This window comes from Lithobates pipiens, unplaced genomic scaffold, assembly GCF_037356315.1.
Source record: "Lithobates pipiens isolate NorthernLeopardFrog02 unplaced genomic scaffold, aLitPip1_a1.2 Scaffold_22, whole genome shotgun sequence".
In the NCBI taxonomy this organism is placed as follows: Eukaryota; Metazoa; Chordata; class Amphibia; order Anura; family Ranidae; genus Lithobates; species Lithobates pipiens.
This window is the reverse complement of record NW_027507784.1, coordinates 85,150,230-85,173,369: the sequence shown is the minus strand read 5'-3', so window position 1 is coordinate 85,173,369 and position 23,140 is coordinate 85,150,230. Positions and strand designations below refer to the sequence as shown.

Genomic DNA, 23,140 nt, shown 5'->3' with positions numbered 1-23,140 from the left:
TCTCTTTTTTTCTCACGGAATATAACTGCCCATAATATTCTCTAAAAACTTCTGCTATTTCCTTAGTTTTATAGACCGACTCTCCCTCTTTATTTAATATTTTCTCTATATAATTCTTCGATCTTTTTTTCCTCAATATCTTTGCTAAGATCTTACTATTTTTAATGCCGCTATAATATCTCTCTTTATTAATCCTATTATATATCGTCCTCATTTCCTGTTCCATTAATTCCCCGAGTTCCTCTCTTTTCATAGCCAGTTTATGTAATAGGTCCACTACCTGTCCACTTTCCCTGCCATTTGCCTTTTTATGTTCTTGCTCTAATCCATGGATTTCCTCCCTCAACTCTCTACTCTTTTTAATACCTTCTCTCTTCCTATTTGTACCTAGTGAAATATATATCCCTCTTATATAAGCTTTATGTGTCTCCCAAATAATATTTTCCATATTCTCTTCATTTAAATTAGTGGTAAAAAAAAACTCCAATTCCTTTCTAATTATTTCCTCTCCCTTCTCGTCCAACAGTTCCCTATTCAATTTCCAGGAAAAAGGAGATTTCTGAAATCCTGGGATTTTGATCTTCAGGCATATTGGAGAATGATCAGACAATGTTCTAATTCCTATATCTGTGGATATCACCTCGTCCAGAACCCTATGTTCCACTAACCAGTAGTCGATCCTTGTGTACGTCCCGTGTACCGGGGAATAGAACGAGTAGTCTCGTATCCTTGGGTGCATAGTTCTCCACACATCCATAAGCTGGTACTGATATAGCCTGTGTTTTATTATTCTCCTCTGCTCCTTCCCAATCCCCTGCACACGGGACGAACTATCCATTTGCGGATTCATACAAAAGTTCATATCTCCAGCTATAATTACTCTTCCTCTTTTAAAATCCCATAATTTCTCCAATATTCCTTTCAGAAAAACCGTTGGACTTCTATTTGGGCAGTATATGTTAGCGAGGGTATAGTCTACTCCCCATAGTTTCCCCTTCAGAAAGAGGAATCTACCCTCCGGGTCGACTAATCTTTCTTCTATTTTATAGTATACCTCCCGTCCTATACCGATAGCTACCCCTTTTGAGTTCCTTGAGTAAGAATCTCCATAAAACCACACCGGGAACCTAGGGGAGTATATTCTAATCTTGCTTTCGTATGATAGATGGGTTTCCTGTAAGAACACTATACCCGCTTCATATTGTTCTATTTCTTTCAGAATTTTAAACCGCTTTGCTGATTCATTTAGCCCCCTAACGTTATATGACAAACAATTAACTATAGACATAGCTTTTAGTCAGGCTGGTTTCTCCTCTTTTCTCACTTAACGAGGTTCTCTGCTGTCGGGTCTTCTTTCTCCCCCCACCCCTCCCACCCCCCCTCCCAACCTCCTCCCAACCCTCCCAGACCCCTCTTTGGTCCTTGTACCTATATCCAGAATATATCCCCATCCTGGAATATGTACCTCACCCCTTGGGGTGAAGCTCCAAGCCCGGCATTCCGTGTCCCTCCACTCCCCCCCCGGCCTTGAAGGCCCGGTAGACATAGGGGGGAGAGGAGGGAGCAGATAGTCCAGGGAGGCTCTTCCCGTTTTCACCCATACCCACATTAACTTTTATTTACTTTACCTCTCCCATCTCGTTTCTTTTGTAATAAATTACACCAGCCCCCCCTCCCCCCCTACCCCCCCCCCCCCCCCCCCCCCTTACATTAAGCTCTCTGCCCTATTCCCTCTTCAATTAGTCTTTCTTCTCTTTCCGATCGCTTAGGTATACTAATGGTTGGAATCTGTAACTCTGTACAAAAGTCCTGTACTTCTTCCGGAAATTTCAATCTAACCGTCTTTCCGTCCCTATGTACTATCAATGCTGCAGGAAACCCCCAACTATATTTAATATTAGCTTGTCTTAAATGTTCTAGTAATGGTTTTAATTGTCTTCTTCTGGATAATGTTTCACTTGACAAGTCCGCAAATACTTGCAAAGTTGTTTGCTCGTATTGCAACGGGTGTCTCTCTCTGAGGTTCCTCCATATTTTCTCCTTATCTGTATACCGATGGAATTTAACAATGACATCTCGTGGGGTCTCCTCCTTCATTCCTAGAGGCTTTCTAATTCTATGTACTCTATCGATCTTTAACTCCTCGTCCTCTTCTCGTCCTAGTAGGGGGTTAAATATTTTCCTTATTTTTTCTTCCAGTTTCTCTCCATTTTGCTCTGGGAGGGCTCTTATCCTTAGATTTTGGCGTCTATTTTGATTTTCCTGTGCTTCCATTTTATAGAAGGTATTTCTTTGGTTTATTTGCAGTGCTTTCACTTGCGATTTTAATTCTGCGATTTCTTGTGTTTGTTTCTCAGTTCTCTCCTCAGCCTCTTCTACTCTCCGCAGCAAATGGCCCAGATCCATCCGGACATTTGTAATCTCACTCTTAATTAAACTTTCCATCCTTTCAAACATTGCCATCATCTCGATCTTCGTGGGCATTTGAGCTATACTTCGCTGTTCTTCCCCGTCCCCCTCGTAAGTTTCCATCTCTCTCTCTGTTTGTGTTTCTTCTCTTGTTTTATCTCCTTGGGCTCCTTTTAACTTAGCCATTTCCTTTTTTGCGTTTTTAGTTGGCAAGGATGTTTTTTTTTCTACATCTGGGCTTTTTTGGTTACCCTCTTTAGTTGTCAAGTATTTTTGTATTGAACTAGCGGTTACACTAGTATTTAAACTCTCCCTCGGGGTTTTAGATTCTGTTGTTTTATGTGATCTTCCCCTCATCATGTATCTTGTTCACTTGTCTTGTTTGACAAAATAGTTGTCCTGTATAGAGGGGAGTACCTCTCGGTTCCAATCTTTGCTTTTATTGATTTGAATGGAGGGGCAAGGGGAGAGAAGAATATCCTGCCGTTTCACCTCTCAGGCACCCTAGTTTAGATGGAATACTTCTCTTCACTTTTGCTTTAAGAATGGAAAATTCTGCGACTTGATGGATTTTTTTTTTTTTTACTTTTTTTTTCTTTTTTTTATTAGGGCACCTGTAAAGATCCTGTAAAGGAACAATAAAAAAAACAAAACGTACCCTTCGTCCCTTTTTTCCGATCTCTATATAGCGTAAGAGGGGCGGGAGCACACGTAGAGAGAGAGGAAAAAAAAAAAAAAAAGAGAACGCATAAGGAACAAAAAAAAAAAAAAAAAAAGGGGAATGTCCTTATACTTTTGCAGCTCTATTTCTACTTGATCCAATTGTCTAATCAGCTGCTATCCACCACATAATGGAAAGTTACTCTCCAGAAAATATCGCTCCAAGCTTATCGCATAGTTAAATCGCAGAGTTCATCATTTAATTTGCAGCTTAGTTCATAACATAGTTCATAACCTTTTCAGTCAGTACTAAGCTGTATCAATACTTAGTCCTTAAGTGAGCTTAAAACTCAGTACTAGTTTCAACTATCAGTTTAGTAGTTTCCAGTACTTCCAGCATTTAATCAATTGAGCCACTCCTGGATTCATAGTTTTCAGACAAAATCATTGCTCCATCAAGACCTCTCTTATGTCTCCAGTCACTTAACCCTTTCAGGCCCCCTAGTTTAGATGGAATTGAAAATTCTGCAACTTGGTGGATTTTTTTTTTTTGTATTTTATTTTGCTGGGGCACCTATGAAAATCCTATAAAGAACCTATGAAAAACGTACCATTCATCCCTCTTTCCCGGTCTCTGTATAACGTAAGAGAGGCGGGAAGATACGAAGGAAAAAAAAAAAAAAAAAAAAACGCAGAGGGGGGGGAGGATTCGGGGGGAAGAAAAAAAAGGAATGTCCTTATGCTTTTTCAGCTCTATATTAGCTTAACCCAATTATCTAATCAGCTGCTATCCACCACAGGAAGGAAAGTTACTCTCCAGTAGATATCGCTCCGAACTTATCGCATAGTTAAATCGCAGAGTTCATCACTTAATTTGCAGCTTAGTTCATAGCATAGTTCATAACCTTTTCAGTCAGTACTAAGCTGTATCAATACTTAGTCCTTAAGTGAGCTTAAAACTCAGTACTAGTTTCAACTATCAGTTTAGCAGTTTCCAGTAATTCCAGCATTTAATCAATTGAGCCACTCCTAGGGTTATTAGGCAATCATTGACATTTAAACAAGTCCTCTCATTGGTACGTTCTTACAAACATTTCAATTCCGTAGCTCTCAGATTCATAGGTTTCAAAAAGAATCATTGCTCCATCAAGACCTCTCTTATGTCTCCAGTCAGTTAAATTTTAGCCAGTCCCAGCTGCTGCATCTCTCCCTCAGTTAGTCATCAAATCTCTTTAGCTTCCACAGCAAACACAGTTCAAACACAGTTCACGATGCAACAGCGCTGGATAACCTAGGGGCTCTGGAGGGTAGTATGCAGAGCATAATATACAGAGGACACAAAGGCAGAGATAAGAGGGGGGGCGTATGGAGGAGACAGAGGGGAGGCCAGCAACCAACAGTCACTCGTGGGGTCTCAGGATCAGGTGTTTTCTCTTGCAGCCATTTTTTTGATTGAACCAGGGATATCTCTCACTTACCCCTGTTCAGTTTCCTGCATCCTTTACTGCTGTCCACCCCGATCTATCAATCGCTCCTCCTTGGTCTCCTGATCCAATATCATGGGGAATAGGCATCTGCGGGGGTCACCATGTGCTGTCCTCTAACACGGTGTTCTATCCCACTTCACCAGCATCTGCATCAGACTTGCTGCCATGGATCTCCTGCCTCCCCTTCCGTCCTCACAGACACCGCCTCGGGCTCCTCCCCCAGCTTTCCCACATCACATCCTCCCCCAGCTGAGCCCAATGCTGCCTGTTCAGAAAATGCACGCACTATCTCCTGCTGTGGGCCTATCTTATACCCTTTTTGTTCTATATTTTTATTAATATGTATATATATTTTTTTACTAGTAATGGCGGCAATCAGCGATTTTAATTGTGTCTGCTACATTATGGTGGACACATTCGACACATTTTTGGGACCATTGTCATTTATACAGCAATCAGTGCCATTTAAATGCACTGATTCCTGTGTAAATGGCAGTGAAGTAGTTAACCAATAGGGGGCAGGGAAGGATAAGTATTTTTTGTTTTTTAACTGTAGGGGGGCGTGGCTTGGCGTCTGATGTCACTGATCGTCTTTCCCTATGACAGGGAACAGACGATCAGTGACAAGCTCAGTAGGAAGCATGAGGATAGATTTGTTTACACAGACCTCTCCTCATTCTTCAGCTCTGTGACCCGATCACAGGACACCAGCGGCTATCGGGTCCACTGGTCCCACGGTCACGGAGCTCAGAACCGGGTGGGCACTTAAAGCGCAACGTACCTGTACGTGCTTGTGCCCAGCTGTGCCATTCTGCCAACGTAAATGTGCAGGAGGCGTTCCTTAAGCGGTTAAGCATGGGAGCTACCCTCAACCCCATCCCCTCCCACCATTCACCCTGAAATCCAACCACTTCTCTCCTCCCCATCCTTACCCATTCATTACCCCCCAGCATTCAACCCCCCCCCCCATCCCCTTTTCTCCCCCTCCTAATATCTAACAGTCCCATTTCCTGCCCCTCATATAGCCTCAAACGCACTATGATACCCATAATGCGCACCCTGTGGTAGTACAACTAGGAGAGCACTATCGGTAGGGTACCTATACATACCAGATTTATGTAGGTTACATAAAGCAGAACTTCAATCAATTAACAGTTTATTTATAATCCTTATGCGGTTAGCATTAGCAAATAGATCAGAAAGTATAGATTTTTTTCCTGAAAAGGATTTGATTGATATAAACCAAAAAACATCCAATTCAACATTGTCGATTCCAGATACACCATCGTCATTCACCATCAGACAGAATAACATCAGCCACCATTGTGACAATTATTAGTATATTAAAGCATGGAGACAAATGGATGGGGGGGTGTGCTTTGAATATTAAAAATGAAATAAATAGCATCTTTGGTTTGTGGTGCTCAGATGCAGCGTACTTCCGCTTTAACTCCAAGTCTTGTTGTGATGTCAACTCCTTATTCTCCACAATATGTACCCTCCTCTAGGGCAGGGGTAGGCAACCCTGGCCCTCCAGCCGTTTTGAAACTACAAGTCCCACGAGACATTGCAAGACCCTGACAATCACAGGCATGAATCCTAGAGACAGGGGCATGATGGGATTTGTAGTTTTATCACAGCTGGAGGGCCGAGGTTGCCTACCCCTGCTCCAGGGTTTGTTCGATCACATTAATTACCACATCATCCAAGTTATCTGTGGCAATACCTCTTTGCCTGTATTCAAAATACTAAGAAAAATAAATAAAAAAATGACAATGTACTTGCATTTTGTGGCTAATTAAAATGCAAATAATTTTCTGCAAAGTTACACATTCATAAAAAAATAAATAAAAAAGTGTGGCATCATTAATATGGGTGGGTGGGGCATCTGACTGACTGAATCTGGGGTACATGGGGTAAATCAAAATGGTTTTATCCATCAACATGTATTTAGCCAGGAACACGTCCAAACCTCCCAGCCACAATATAATGGGCAAAAAAAAAAAAATCCTACTCAACACATAGCAATCTGCTCAATTCCAGATGACTATTGTTTTTTCTAACAGCTGCCATCACACACTTGGTCTCGTGCATCATACTCTCTGCTGTGTGTGTCACCCGCAAGGCACTTCCAGCTGTGACAAGCAAACGGGAAAAGCGGGTTTGCTGTGTAATCCCCAGTGAGAGAAAAGCCGGAGGACAAAGATCACATGACTGGGCCTCGCCACTCACCATGGATATGAGAAACAGATCAGATGATGAAATTTGCTGCAAATATTCCGGGTTCCTGTGGCGAAGTCTTTCTATGTAAACCAAAGCCAGCATCATGGAGCAGGGGGAGATACAAGCTTCCCTACAAAACAAAGAGAACCAGCGATCAGAAACGTGGTCAGTCATGTCTGCCAGTCTAAGGTCAGGATTTAAAGGGACCTCTCTCCAGACATTTCCAAAAAAACATTCTTCCCATAAGATTACATAAAGGGCTTAACTTTTGCATGTTATTTACCTGTAAGAGCCTTCCTGTGTGCAGACAGCCAAAAGTCCCAAGACTTGTTGGGTGCCACCATCAAAAGTCAGCAGTCCCAGCAGACTCAGATGTCACGTAACATACATATCATACCTCCACTGTGCAACTCGTTTTGCACAGAGTTGCCCCGAACCTGCTATTCTGATGTTCCCCCGGCGGCTCTCCACATCGGAGAAGTGCTTCCCCGAGGGGGTTACCTTGCGGGCACGCTCCCGAGTCCAGCATACGGTGTCCATAGAGGCCGAATGCAGGACTTGGGCCCCGCCCCCAGCACTCGTGTCATTGGATTTGATTGTCAGCAGCGGGGGCCAATGGCTGCGCTGTCCAATCAAGAGCCAAGAACCCCAGGCAGAGAGACAGCGCGTACCCGCCGGGTCAGGGTCGAGGGTTCAAGTAAAGGGGGGGGGGGGGTTACCCCTAATGCACAGGATGCATTAAGGTGAAAAAAACAAGAAGGTTTACAACCCCTTTAAGTGGTATTCAACTAATATCACACCTCTCTGTATGGCACTGCATGTCACTGCACAGCAATTCGCAGGTGGGTGTGCAGTGACACCAATGAAGTGTCACTTTGTGCACGTCACATAAAACACACACACACACAAATAAAAAGGGACCTGTGTGATGCGATAAAACGTTTATCACACCTCCCCTGCCACACATCTCTGCAATCCAAACTTGATTGCTGCTGGCACACAAAATGCTCCATGTGCTTTAGTGTGTGGGCAAGTGTGAACAAGACCTTAAAGTGCACTTTTCCTTTAAAGGGAAAACCTATTAAGATCAAGAGCTCATGCGTAGATATTTTAAGGGTAGATTACCCCAGTAAAGCAGCGGCACTATTTAACCAGTTCCCACCTGGGTTTTTTCGTCAATCCAGGGGGACATTAGACGATGTCCTCCCGGGGGCCACGCTGCTCCATGATAGACAAAGGCGGTGACTGATCAGTATACCAGCCCACTGCTGGTACCACGTGACCGCTCTGACCAATCAAAGCAGGTCACATGACAATTGTAAACAATGGATGGCTTCCTTTCATGCCATCCATGGCGTACTACTACTATTTTATACACACGGTCACTAGTCAGTGTCTCTGATCACCACCATACCCAATATGTGCGAATGCTGGGTGGGCTTGTGGCTTTTTTCAACCAGACTATGCAACTGGTAACAAATATGAAAAAAAAAGAAAACATTTAGAATTTTTCTTTCCATTTCTTTATTTTCCACAAAAAATTGTGAAAGTGTAAAACTTAAAAAAATAAATAAAAAATTGCCGTGCCTCTTACTAAACACCTTGGACTGCCTTCTTTCCAAAAATGGGTAATTTGGAGAGTATTTCTACTGCCCTGGTGTTTTCGGGCCTCAAGTAATGAGATCGGCCGCCAGTACTTTAGGATTGATAGATTTTCAGATATATACCAAAAAGTTTGTGGAAGCTATAAAACTTTCCTACAAACTACATAGTATACACTGATTTTAGTTATTTTCACCCTAAAAATGTAGCATAATATAGTTTGGCCTAAATTTCTGAAGATTTATTTGCAAAAAGAAACGCAGAAATTTTTTTTTTTTTACAGAAACAAAGAGCTAATTTTATTTTCAGTTTTTTTTTTATTTCTTTAGGGGGAAAAAAAATAAATAAAAATAAAACAGTGGTGAATAAATACCAACAAAAGAAAGCTTAATTTGTGTGGAAAAATAAAAGGGTACTGCTTTGCATGACCGTGCACTTCATTTAAAAGGTGTGACAGCGCTGAAAGCTGGCCTGGGCAGGAAGGGGGTTAAGCATATACAATTCTCACCTGGATACATGAACGGCATACTTCTTCTGCAGGCGACGAATGGGGTTGGGAGCAACTTTCTGAAGCAACTCCACGGCGATGTCTTGCATAGCGAGAGAACAAAAAAGGAAAAAAATAAAGAAAAAAGAAAAAAAGATAAGTAACTGCAAAAAGGTGCAACTCAACCCTAGAAACCGGTATAGACACATACACACAACAGATGAGGTTTACCATTAGTGTCCCTATTGGAGAGACTGAACCACACTCCCTGAACGTTTTTAGTACTGTAGGCAAGTTTTTTTTTTTTTTTTTGCCTCTGACAGAAATGACCACACCTACCTTTTCTTGGACGGGCATCACAGGGGCAGGAAGTGAGAGAAAATCTGCCCCATGGAGTAAAAGGCAGAGAAAAACCCGTCAGGAGGAGATTTAAAATGTCTACTAAAGCAGACAGCTATTTATGGGAGAAGAAACATTCAAGTTCTCTTCTACAATAACAAGCACTTTCCTTACTAATGCGGATTCTTCGGATGACTAGTTAACACTTGGATAAGTAATTATCGGTATATATTGTTGTACAACTACATTTATGCTTCATTAGAGATGCATATGATATGGGAGAGTGCGTATTTTCATAAATTCCCGAGTTGAGTTCTGTAGGGTGTTTGAGAGGGAGAGTGGCCAATAAGAATCCTAATATTTCAGCCTGCGCGGGCGGTTAGAGCGTACCAATTTTTCGATCGTTTAGAGCAGGGTTTCTCAACCAGGGTTCCACGGAAGTCTAGGGTTCCTCCAGAGGTTGCTAGGGGTCCCTAGAGCAATGTGCAATGTTTGCCTCTTAGACCCCTTTCACAATGGGGTGCTTAGCAGGCGCTATAGCGCTAAAAATAGTGCCTACAAAGCGCCCTGAAAGAGCCGCTGCCGTGTCTCCAGTGTGAAAGCCCTGAGGGTGCGCTGGCAGGACGGTAAACAAAGTCCTGCTAGCAGCATCTTTGGAGTGGTGAAGGAGTGGTGTATACACCACTCCTGCCCATCGAAATCAATGGGGCAGCGCGGCCATACCACCAGCATACCGCTGCTGCAGCAGCGCTTTGCTGTGATTTTCTCTCTCTCTCAGCCACTAGCGGAGGGGTAAAAGATCCCCGCTAGCGGACGAATAGCGATGCGAAATTGCCGGTAAAGCGATGCGAAAAATAGCGGCATTTTACCACCGACGCTGTCCCTGCCCCAGTGTGAAAGGGGTCTAATGCCGTGTACACACAAGCAGAATGTCCAACAGAAAAAGTCAGACAAGAGCTTTTCATCGTATATTCCAATCGTGCGTATGTCCCGGACTTTTTACGTCAAAAATGTTCTAAATATTTCCGACAGAACCAATTCCTATCGGGAAAACCGCTGGTCTGTATGCTGTTCCCACAGACCAAAAACAAAGCATGCTCTGAAGTACGAGACGGAAGCTTTTGGCTACTGGCTATTGAACTTCCCTTTTCTAGTCCCGTCGTACGTCACCGCGTTCTTGACAGTCAGACTTTGGTGTGATCATGTTCAAAGTTTATTCCCATGGGAAAACCACGATGGATCGTGTGTACAGGGCATTGGAGGATTTCCCACTAGCACCATTAATATTTTTAGTTATCTGTCAGGGCTCTTTCACACAGACGTGTCCGTGTACGGAGCCCGCTCTGCTCAGTGGGGGAATTGCTCCGTCAATCCCCGCTGAGCAGGAAGATGACAGGTCCATCTCTGCACACTGTGTAGGAATGGACCTATTAGAGGGCCGCTCTCCCCTATGGGGGAATCGGATGATGACGGACCGTAGAGTCCATCATCACACGATCCGATCCTCAGACAGATGGAAAAGTAGGTTTTTCATCCGTCACACTTTTTCGGATCAGAGCGGGTCGGGTGTCAGCAGGCATGTCATCGCTGACATCAGACGTTCCACAGAGCTCTATGGAGCATCCGTTCAGGTCCGCCTAAAAAAACTGACAGGCAGACCTGAAAGGACAGTCCACGTGAAAGGCCTAAGAGGGGATTCTTCCCAATGACCACAAGTGTGAGGAGCATTCTTCCTACTGACCATCACACTAATGTATCATGAGTTGTAGAAATCCGTTATGTACTTGTTAACTTCGAAACCAGCAATAAAAATAATTTTCAGTTTACGGACTGCATGCGCAGCTCAACGTGCATTTCCGCCACACTCCGTCTGTCCTGGAATGACTGAAGCCCATAAGTAGGATGATATTTCACAAACAGTCCAAAAACCTTGCACCTGTTAGTAGTCAGGGAGGAGAGGTCAGTGGTCAGCAAGTGACATAACCACCACATTGCTGGAAGCAAGTTTCCCCACGCATTTCAGATCTCAAATGACTGGAGCCTGGCTTGAATTATTTGCTGCAAAGTCACTGTTTGTAGTAATCTCATGACACCATCTCTTGTACAACAGGAAATTGCATGACGCCCTCAACAGTCATCAATAAAAAGGGACATGCCAGGGTATAATTTTTCCCAGCATTACTTTCTTCACATGTCAGAGACAAATCAATAGAGTGAAAAAAAAAAAAAAAAATCTTAAAGCGGGGTTCCACCCTAAAGCGGAACTTCTGCTCATCGGAACCCCCCCCCCCCTCCGGTGTCACGGTTGGCACCTTTCAGGGGGGAGAGGGGTGCACATACCTGTCTAAAGCCTCATACACACAATCAGACTTTGTACAAAATTTCCCATGGACTTTTGTACAAAGGGCGTAGTCCACAAGTTTGTATTGCAGACACACGATCGGACTTTTTAGGCAACAAACACAAACGTAGTGACGTTTCAACGTACTGATGACACTTCAAAAGAGGACGTTCAATTACTCCCACGCCACCTTTGGTCAACTTCTGTATTGTTGTCTGATCTTTTGCATTGGTTCTGAGCATGCGTGTTTGTACCTTGTACAAAAGTCTGATGGTATTTGTGTACACACGATCAGACTTTGCTCCATCGGACTTATGTTGTCAAAAAGTCTGTCCGCTCGCACAGCCAACAAAAGTCCGATGAAAACGGAAAAAGTTTGTCCGATGGAGCGTACACACGGTCGGATGTGGCTCCAAAACAGCCAATTTGGATGTTTGTTGTCAAAAAGTCAGATTGTGTGTACAGGCCTTAAGACAGGTATTTGCACCCATTTCCAGGCATAGCCTCCCACGGGAATCTATGCTGTTTCATGTCTCGGCGCGCTGTCTGCTGGAACACACACGGGTCCCAGAGACAGCACAGACCGTTCCTATTGCGCTGTGCGACTCGCGCATGCGCAGTAGGGAACCGGGAAGTGAAGCCGCAACGCTTCACTTCCCGATTCCCTCACCGAAAATGGCTGCCGACATCGCTGGACCCTGGAACAGGTAAGTGCCCATTTATTAAAAGTCAGCAGCTGTAGTATTTATAGCTGCTGGCTTAATATTTTTTTTTGTAAGTGGAATCCCTCTTTAAAACCAAGGACAATTTCCAAGACAACTGTAAAATTATTAGACTGCAGTGTGTTCCTCCTGCCTGCTCATCTGTGCCTAGGGCTTTCACTGTAAAGCAGATGTATTGAACACAAGGCCCGCGGGACATTTCAGGAGGCCCTTGCACCTCTCCTGCAGCTTCAGCACCCCGCTCATCTCCGCCTCCACCTTGTATTAGCAGTAGAGGACAGAACAACTCCTACAGATCCTGTGCCTCTGTGCAGCCGCAGCACCGCCTTGTCTCCACCTCTCATGGTCTTTGCATTCAGAAGACTCCGGGGCAGCTGACTCCAGCCCTCCTCCAGACGCGGAACTTTCCAATTCCCAGCGATGCCTCCAGCTTGTTCCCATCAGCAGCACTGTGATGTAAGGGAGGGTGGGGGACTCTACTTCTGATGATGGGCCCTTTGAGAGCAACCATAATGCTGATGCCAACCGTGATGAAACTGGTTCACACCACATGCAGTCCAGCATGCGGTTTTTTTTTCTGCATCAAAAATGCATGGAAAGTAGGTTATATGGTTTCCAATGGCATTATTCACACCAGTGCGGTCAGCTCCAGGGTGTACCAGATTTTTTATTTATTTTTTTAAAGCAGAACATGCTGCATTTTTCCTGCACTGGACCCCAGTACAAAAAAACAAAACAAAAATGCATTTGGTAAGGCACTGCTACAAAAAAATAAAAAAAAACACATCAAAAATGCACTGGAATGCGCCAAAAACATGCAGAAACATATCTGGAACAGATCTGGAGTGCGTTTTTGTAGTGTGAACCAACCTGAGATAAAGGTATAATAAAGCAGCATCAGAAAGAAAACTAAAAATAAAGACTGTAGTGTACTTGTTTCTAATACCATTTTATTTTAAACCAGGCCCTGGGCAAAGCTGAGAAGGCAGGAGGAAAAACGATGTCGGACATACTGAGACAACTGTGTTAAAAAAAAAAAAATAAAAAAAAAAAAAGGAAAGGGGGAATTCACAGACATGACATATTGGGGTTGATTTACTAAAACAGAAGAAGTGCAAAATCTGGTATAGCTGTGCATGGCAGCCAATCAGCTTCTAACTTCAGCTTGTTCAATTAAGCTTTGAGGGAAAAAAAAACAACAACCTGGAAGCTGATTGGTTACAATGTGCATCTGCACCAGATTTTGCACGCTCCAGCTTTTATCACCCCCCCCCCCCCCATATTGTCACAACTGTCCATAAGTGACCTGCATAAGCGACGTCACTTATGCACGTGGGATCACGGCACCAACTTCTGAGGAAACGGCACAGGCGGCGGCTCCTTCAGAGCACATGTGTCAATGACATCAGTGCAGTATACTGTAAATATCTCCTAAATGGCGCACGTTTAGGCAATATTTACAGTACCTAGGGTAAGCCTCATGCCCCGTACACACGATCAAAAATTCCTCCAGCAAAAGTCTGATGTGAGGTTTTGGTCGGAAATTCCAACCGTGTGCGTGCTCCATCGGACTTTTGCTGGTGGATTTCCGCCCAGCAAAGGATTGAGAGCAGGTTCTCTATTTTTCCGACTGAAAAAGTTCAGATGGTCTGTACCAATTCTGACGTGGAAAATTCCTACGCATGCTCTGAATCATTGAACTTAATTTTCTCGGCTTGTCGTAGTGTTGTACATCACCGCGTTCTTGACAGTCGAAAGTTCAGAGAATTTGTGTGTGACTGGGTGTATGGAAGCCAAGCTTGAGCTGAGTCGGAAAAACCATCCAAGATTTTTCAGACAAAAACCCTGATTGTGTGTACGGGGCATTATTCTAGGCTTATCTATATGTACAAATACAAGAAGGTTTACAACCTTCAAGTCACTGCTGTTCACATAATCTTATTGCTATAATTTAGCCCCCTGTACACTTGTCACTACCAAAACATAGCACTATTTTGCAAACGTTTTGCCATGGTGCACCATAATAATCACTTGAATAAATGTTATTTAGCATGGTTGTTATCCCCATGTTGTTGCGCATTACACCATTTCATGTGTTCCTCAGCTATGTATCTTTGCTTTACCTATATAGTGGTATGCAGGTTACATAGTGCTGGCTCGTAGTTCTGGCTGAGATTTGTTCAGGTCTGCCTTAAAGTGTTGCTAAACCCCGGACCCTGCATTCACTATATCTGGTCTCCCACAGTACATGGAAATGTAATCATTTTATTAAATATAAACTGCTAAATATCTTTTCTATATAGCAGTCTTGTGACTTCCAGCAGTGTCTGGTTAAAGCCTGTAGGAGTTTTCATTCTACTTGGGACTGTCCTACAAGCCTGCAGGACCCCTGACACTGTCTGGACAGTGCCGATTGGCCCTGTGCTGGTCACATGCACTCTCCCCAAAAAATAAAAAGCAATACACACCAATCTGAGCATGTGCAGAGTGTCCCCAAGGCTCTGGTTTGGGGACTGTGGAAGAAGGGAAGGATCAGAGAAGGCAGAATCAAACAGCCTTTTTACACAATGTGCAGGATTAACCCCTTAGGATCCACAGCGAGTATAACAAGCATGCTTCACTGCATATACAGACCGATTTTACGGTTGTGGGTTTAGTAATACTTTAAATAGCATTCCTTTTTTTTTGCTAGCTCAGTTGTTGCTCACTGATTAATTTTAATCTGATTAAAGTGCACACAGCTCAGCGCACGGACATGTGGTGATGTCTCCCTGGCTCTACTGATGTCCCCATAACATGGCCACGTCACCAGTGCCTTCCAGGGAAATCTCATGCATGCACTGTACAAGTTGTGGAACAGGCTGCAACTGTTTATTAACTGCTTCACAGCTCATACTGAACAACAATACAGCCAGTGAAGTCCTGTTTGGCATGGCTTCCAATCTGCCAGGGTTGGGGGGAACCGACTAGGGTGCCTGCATTGCATAGAAGAAACATCCCAGTAATTATATCTAAAGTTCTTGCATTTCTCTTAAAAGGTTGCATTGCTGTTTTAAGGTAAATTATTTTTAAACTAGCAAACATGTCATACCTGCTCTGTGTAATAGTTTTGCAGAGAGCAGCCCTGATCTGCCTATCCTCAGGTTTCCCCGACAGCTCTCCTGGCCCCCCCCGCCAAGTGCTCCCATAGCAAGCCCCTTGTACCTCTCTTTGCTCCAGAGCCCCACTCTCCATAATAGAAAGAGCAGTGCTCCGCCCCGCCCCCACTGGCTGTGATTGACAGCATAGGGAGCCAATGGCTCCCTGCTGCTTCATCTCAGCCAATGAGTAAGAGACCCAGGAGAGCAGCTGCTCTCATGCACATCACTGGATTGGGATCAGGCAAGTATTAGGGGGGGACTGAGGGGGGGGAAGCTGCACCCTGATGGTTTTTTACCTTCATGCATAGAAGGTAAAACAACCAACAACCAAGAGGACCGGAATTTCGCATATACGAACGTGACCAGGTACCGCCTCGACGTAAGTTTTGTTTTCACGTCTTCAGGAAACATTTCCTGAAGGCGTGAAAACGAAACGTACGTCAAGGCGGTACCTGGTCACGTTCGTATATGCAAAATTCCGGTCCTCTTGGTTGTCGGTCGCATTCGGTGGAACGCACGTCGTACACAACGAGGAACCACGAAACGATCTGATAAGAGAGCAGCCCCAGTGCCAGGTCAGGCACTGAGTAATGTAAGCAGCCATTTGGCTTTATGTTTTTACATTTTTGTTTTAAATAGTATTATGCCATGGATATTGTTTGCTCTTTCTTCATGCCCCGTCTGAGCCTATGAGGAGAAAGTTGTTTTCCATAGAGTCCATATCATATGCCATGTGAGCAGGCATTCACCTGCACAAGCTCAACTGACTATCTTTTTCTACGGACTACTGTATGGATATATGTGTTTCTCCAGTATCTAATTGGGACTATTTAATTATTTTTGCAATTTCTTTTTGGTTTTATTGTATGTTTAGTGGGTTGGTACACCACCCCAAGCACTTATAGGTGTTATTGTAGTATTTTTCACTCATTTAATGTAATGTTTAAGATATGAGTTTTTTCTTTTTTTTTTAAGCGCCCTTATTGTCACCAAATCCCAGCAAATTAAGTTTCTTACTATAGATCCTTTCTAGGGAGCAGCTATAAAATTATCACAATATTAGTTTGATAATTAGAGTATTCACAATCAGTATCACAAGGTATTTTAGTAAGTGGAGCGGAGTTTATTTGGAGCTGTTATCAGCTGCATGCACACATTATCTGCATTTTTTTTTTTTATCAGTCCCAATATATTAAAGCAGAACTCCAACCAAAAATAAGAGAATAGAATAAGGTAAAATAACAGAAGCAGCATTTTATTTACAGTTATCCTTCAATCCAGAGAATTTCACAGCTGGGTGCCCACAGTTAGAATGCCGGCGCCATCCAGCAGAGGGGGGGGGGGGGGGGGGGGACGAGCAGGGCTTTGTTCCCCCGCATCGCTGGACCCTGGGACAGGTTAAGTGTCCTGATTATTAAACGTCAGCAGCTGCAGTATTTGTAGCTGCTGACTTTTATTTATTTTTTCTTCAGGGGAACTCCTTTTTAATTGCTCTCATTTGGTGTATATAGACTTATGGTCAGCATTCATCATTCAACCCACTTCCTCCGAGAGAAGCAACTGATGAGCTCATCTCTCCGTCACTCTGCTTTATACTTCCATCAGCATCTTCCGTCTAAGCATGTGAACCGATTGGCTTCTTTTACGGTTTCTTCCTCTCACACTCTGGCCCTGCTGTACAGGGAATGCTAGAGGCTGGTAACAGATCACATTCAGGTTCTTACATGGCTTGTATTATAATATACACTTAATGATGTATCAATGATTACAGAGCTGCACTCATTTTTCCTTTTAATCTGCCCCCTCCCCCACCTCCTCTCCATTGCTGCAGCCTCTGTTGGATTCTTCAGCAAGTGACCCTTCTGGAAGCATTGAATATCCGTCTCCCCCCAAATGTCATAAGTGTCCAATTCATCTGGGAGGAGTTCTCCTTTAACCTCCTCTGACACAAGTACAGGTATAGAGATGGGACTCACCGGCCACGGGACTGGACAGGTTCTCCATGGGGCACTCCACCTCCCAGCCATAGTACAGGCGCTTCCTTACTCTCTCCGTCAGCTGGGGGTGTCCGGGCAAAAACTGCAGGAAAACCAAGGAAAGGGTCACTGCTAAAGACAGATCCAGATGTGAGAAACACCACCACCACCACAGGAATTATATATACGGACAGGTGAGGGAACTACACACAGGTGGTGGGGAATATCTATGGACAGCTGGGGGTATATACATACAGGCAGTGTGTAGGCTCAGTATACAGAAGAGGGATCAGGTATATTGGGGCAGTGGGAATGTATACAAGAAGCGTGGGTGTATACAGGGTGAGGTATACAGGGATGGGGGGGGGTGGGGTGAGGTGTATACAGGGGTAGGGGGGTGAGGTGTATACAGGGGTAAGGGGGGTGAGGTGTATACAGGGGTAAGGGGGGTGAGGTGTATACAGGGGTAAGGGGGGTGAGGTGTATACAGGGGTAAGGGGGGTGAGGTGTATACAGGGGTAAGGGGGGTGAGGTGTATACAGGGGTAAGGGGGGTGAGGTGTATACAGGGGTAAGGGGGGTGAGGTGTATACAGGGGTAAGGGGGGTGAGGTGTATACAGGGGTAAGGGGGGTGAGGTGTATACAGGGGTAGGGGGGGTGAGGTGTATACAGGGGTAGGGGGGGGGGTGAGGTGTATACAGGGGTAGGGGGGGGTGAGGTGTATACAGGGGTAGGGGGGGGGTGAGGTGTATACAGGGGTAGGGGGGGGGTGAGGTGTATACAGGGGTAGGGGGGGGTGAGGTGTATACAGGGGTAGGGGGGGGGGTGAGGTGTATACAGGGGTAGGGGGGGGGGGGTGAGGTGTATACAGGGGTAGGGGGGTGAGGTGTATACAGGGGTAGGGGGGTGAGGTGTATACAGGGGTGGGGGGGGGTGAGGTGTATACAGGGGGTAGGGGGGGGGGTGAGGTGTATACAGGGGGTAGGGGGGGGGTGAGGTGTATACAGGGGGTAGGGGGGGGGGGTGAGGTGTATACAGGGGGTAGGGGGGGGGGTGAGGTGTATACAGGGGGTAGGGGGGGGGGTGAGGTGTATACAGGGGGTAGGGGGGGGGGGTGAGGTGTATACAGGGGGTAGGGGGGGGGTGAGGTGTATACAGGGGGTAGGGGGGGGGTGAGGTGTATACAGGGGGTGGGGGGGGGTGAGGTGTATACAGGGGTAGGGGGGGGGTGAGGTGTATACAGGGGTGGGGGGGGTGAGGTGTATATAGGAGGGGGGGAGTATATAAGGAGGAGGGTGAGGTATACAGAGACCGGGGGTGTATACAGGGATGGGGGTATATAAGGAGGAGGGTGAGGTATACAGAGACCGGGGGTTATATAAGGAGGAGGGTGAGGTATACAGGGATGGGGTGGTATATAAGGAGGGTGAGGTATACAGGGATTGGGGGGTATATAAGGAGGGTGAGGTATACAGGGATTGGGGGGTATATAAGGAGGGTGAGGTATACAGGGATGGGGGGGTATATAAGGAGGGTGAGGTATACAGGGATGGGGGGGTATATAAGGAGGGTGAGGTATACAGGGATTGGGGGGGTATATAAGGGGGTGAGGTATACAGGGATTGGGGGGGTATATAAGGAGGGTGAGGTATACAGGGATTGGTGGGGTATATAGGGTGGGTGAGGTATACAGGGATTGGGGGGGTATATAAGGTGGGTGAGGTATACAGGGATGGGGGGTATATAAGGAGGAGGGTGAGGTATACAGGGATAGGGTGGCATATAAGGAGGAGGGTGAGGTATACAGAGACCGGGGGTTATATAAGGAGGAGGGTGAGGTATACAGGGATCGGGGTAAGGTGTATATAGGAGGGGGAGGTATACAGGGATATGGGTGATTATACACGGGCGATGTCCGGGCTCACTGATAGCACACAGTGACGGAGGAGGGCTCACCGGGAAGTCTATGAAGGGGGTGGCCGGCCGGGGGATGGCGCTCTCCTCTCGCTGGGCTCCCCGCACAGCTCCGGCCTTCCTCCGCTCCATGTCTTCTTTCTCTCCCGCCCTCTGTAGGCCTCAGCTGGCTGTCCGAACTTCCGGGATGTCACCCTGAGGGGAGGAGAGTAGGAGGAGTCGGATAATATATCACCTCTGGACCCCGCCCCCCCTCTCCCGGTTGGTTGTTGTCATTCTCCCACGCAGATCTGACCTATGAGCAGTACTCAGATGGTGTGGTGGAATGTTGTCAAAACTGGAGCGTCTGTGCATGTCAACCAATCAGCTTCTTTCTTACATGTGTAATGCTTAAATAGACCCGCTGAATAGAGATGATAGTTGGTCGCTCTTGTTCTGATAAATTCAACCCCCACTGTGATTGGCTGATGGTATCATGGAAGTTTGGGGGAAACATTCTTGGAATTGGATGTGAAAATATTTGCTCTGCAGGAAGGCTTTATAGGAAGTGATAAGGCTCCATTCACAGTGCTATCAAAGGAATAAGGGCCGGTGTAGTGTCACAGTTTGCTGCCTATCACAGGATGCTGCGGAAGTGACGTTGTTGCGTACTGCGCATGCGCGATGCGTTCCAAACAGTCGCGCCGTGTGTTCCAACATAGTTTCGGCAATACAGTTCAGCGAAACCATCACATAATGTTACGGAAGTGATGTTACACACAACACAAACACGGCCACGTTGTTGCGTACTGCGCATGCGCGATGCGTTCCAAACACTCGCGCCGTGCGTTCCAACATAGTTTCGGCAATACAGTTCAGCGAAACCATCACATAATGTTACGGAAGTGATGTTACACATAACACAAACACTGGGCCATTCGTTACAACACTAAGGCTCCATGCACACTGAAGCTCAAAAAAGCTATTTCTGGACGCCAGATTGCTGGCAGAAAACGCTGGTTGAAAAACCTGCTTTTAACAGCGTTTTATACTAGCGTTAATGAGCGTTTTACAGCGTTAGCGTTAATGGGCGTTTTTTATAAAAATACACAGAGGACACTCCAAAAATCCCACAATGCATTGAAAAATAGAATGCCGAACACTAATGAACGAGCGTTAACGAGCGTTAATGAGCGTTAATGAGCGTTTGTCGTTTTTTGCCGCTGAAAAACGGCACTTTGAACGCGAATTTCTGGCGTTCAGAAAAAAGCCCATAAACTCCACTGCTCATTAAAGCTGAAAAACGTCCATGTGTGCATGGACACATAGGCTAACATAGAGTGGAGTTTATGGGCTTTTACAAAAAATGCCCAAACTCCAATAAACTGCAGTTTATCAGCTTCAGTGTGCATGGAGCCTAATACTTCCCTTGTTACCTAGTAGGTTTTGCATTGCTGGGACTTGTAGTGCCTATCCTGAGCTACATGCTTCAATGTTCAGTGTCCTCATCCTTATCCCCGAGCTTCAATGTCCATCCTTATCCCCCAGCTTCAATGTTCAGTGTCCATCCTTATCCCCGTGCTTCAATGTTCAGTGTCCTCATCCCTATCCGCGAGCTTCAATGTTCAGTGTCCTCATCCCTATCCCCCTGCTTCAATGTTCAGTGTCCTCATCCTTATCCCCGAACTTCAATGTTCAGTGTCCTCATCCCTATCCCCATGCTTCAATGTTCAGTGTCCTCATCCCTATCCGCAAGCTTCAATGTTCAGTGTCCTCATCCTTATCCCTGTGCTTCAATGTTCAGTGTCCTCATCCTTATCCCCGAGCTTCAATGTTCAGTGTCCTCATGCTTATCCCCGAGCTTCAATGTTCAGTGTCCTCATCCCTATCCGCAAGCTTCAATGTTCAGTGTCCTCATCCCTATCCCCAAGCTTCAATGTTCAGTGTCCTCATCCTTATCCCCGAGCTTCAATGTTCAGTGTCCTCATGCTTATACCCGAGCTTCGATGTTCAGTGTCCTCATCCTTATCCCTGTGCTTCAATGTTCAGTGTCCTCATCCTTATCCCCGAGCTTCAATGTTCAGTGTCCTCATGCTTATCACCGAGCTTCAATGTTCAGTGTCCTCATCCCTATCCGCAAGCTTCAATGTTCAATTCAAAGCACGGGGATAAGGATGAGGACACTGAACATTGAAGATCGGGGATAAGGATGAGGACACTGAACATTGAAGCACAGGGATAAGGATGAGGACACTGAACATCGAAGCATGGGGATAAGGATGAGGACACTGAACATTGAAGCACGGGGATAAGGATGAGGACACTGAACATTGAAGATCGGGGATAAGGATGAGGACACTGAACATTGAAGCACAGGGATAAGGATGAGGACACTGAACATTGAAGCTCGCGGATAGGGATGAGGACACTGAACATTGAAGCACGGGGATAAGGATGGACACTGAACATTGAAGCTCGGGGATAAGGATGAGGACACTGAACATTGAAGCATGGGGATAGGGATGAGGACACTGAACATTGAAGCAGGGGGATAGGGATGAGGACACTGAACATTGAAGCACGGGGATAAGGATGAGGACACTGAACATTGAAGATCGGGGATAAGGATGAGGACACTGAACATTGAAGCACAGGGATAAGGATGAGGACACTGAACATTGAAGCTCGTGGATAGGGATGAGGACACTGAACATTGAAGCACGGGGATAAGGATGGACACTGAACATTGAAGCTCGGGGATAAGGATGAGGACACTGAACATTGAAGCATGGGGATAGGGATGAGGACACTGAACATTGAAGCAGGGGGATAGGGATGAGGACACTGAACATTGAAGCTCGCGGATAGGGATGAGGACACTGAACATTGAAGCACGGGGATAAGGATGGACACTGAACATTGAAGCTCGGGGATAAGGATGAGGACACTGAACATTGAAGCATGGGGATAGGGATGAGGACACTGAACATTGAAGCTCAGGGATAAGGATGAGGACACTGAACATTGAAGCAGGGGGATAGGGATGAGGACACTGAACATTGAAGCTCGAGGATAGGGATGAGGACACTGAACATTGAAGCACGGGGATAAGGATGGACACTGAACATTGAAGCTCGGGGATAAGGATGAGGACACTGAACATTGAAGCATGGGGATAGGGATGAGGACACTGAACATTGAAGCTCAGGGATAAGGATGAGGACACTGAACATTGAAGCAGGGGGATAGGGATGAGGACACTGAACATTGAAGCTCAAGGATAGGGATGAGGACACTGAACATTGAAGCTCGGGGATAAGGATGAGGACACTGAACATTGAAGCATAGGGATAGGGATGAGGACACTGAACATTGAAGCATGTAGCTCAGGATAGGCACTACAAGTCCCAGCAATGCAAAGCCTACTAGGTAACAAGGGAAGTATTAGTGTTGTAACGAACGGCCCAGTGTTTGTGTTGTGTGTAACATCACTTCCGTAACATTATGTGATGGTTTCGCTGAACTGTATTGCCGAAACTATGTTGGAACGCACGGCGCGAGTGTTTGGAACGCATCGCGCATGCGCAGTACGCAACAACGTCACTTCCGCAGCATCCTGTGATAGGCAGCAAAATGTGACACTACACCGGTTCACACTGCGGGCGATGCGAGGCGACACCGACTTGCCTCGCCGCGACCTGCCGCGACCTCAGCAGCGACTTGCAAATTACTTCTGTATAGAAGTCAATGCAAGTTGCCCCGAGGTCGCCCAAAAGTAGTACAGGAACCTTTTTTCTGAGTCGGAGCGACTCGAGTCGCTCCTCTCAGAACGGTTCCATTGTACAGAACGGGGGCGACTTG

General features: G+C 45.6%; 1 protein-coding gene across 1 annotated transcript in view; it reads right to left on the bottom strand.

Moving 5' to 3' along the window:
- Positions 1–19,509, bottom strand: part of CNPPD1 (cyclin Pas1/PHO80 domain containing 1) — a 41,826-nt gene extending 22,317 nt beyond the window's left edge. Inside the window, exons 1-4 of the mRNA XM_077447828.1 lie at positions 19,343–19,509; positions 17,387–17,489; positions 8,890–8,971; positions 6,789–6,909 (exon numbers count right to left, since the gene is read on the bottom strand). Of these exons, the coding sequence (XP_077303954.1) occupies positions 6,789–6,909; positions 8,890–8,971; positions 17,387–17,489; positions 19,343–19,432 (396 nt within the window). The 5' untranslated portion in view covers positions 19,433–19,509. The remainder of the gene's footprint in view (positions 1–6,788; positions 6,910–8,889; positions 8,972–17,386; positions 17,490–19,342) is intronic.
- Positions 19,510–23,140: the final 3,631 nt, after the last annotated feature.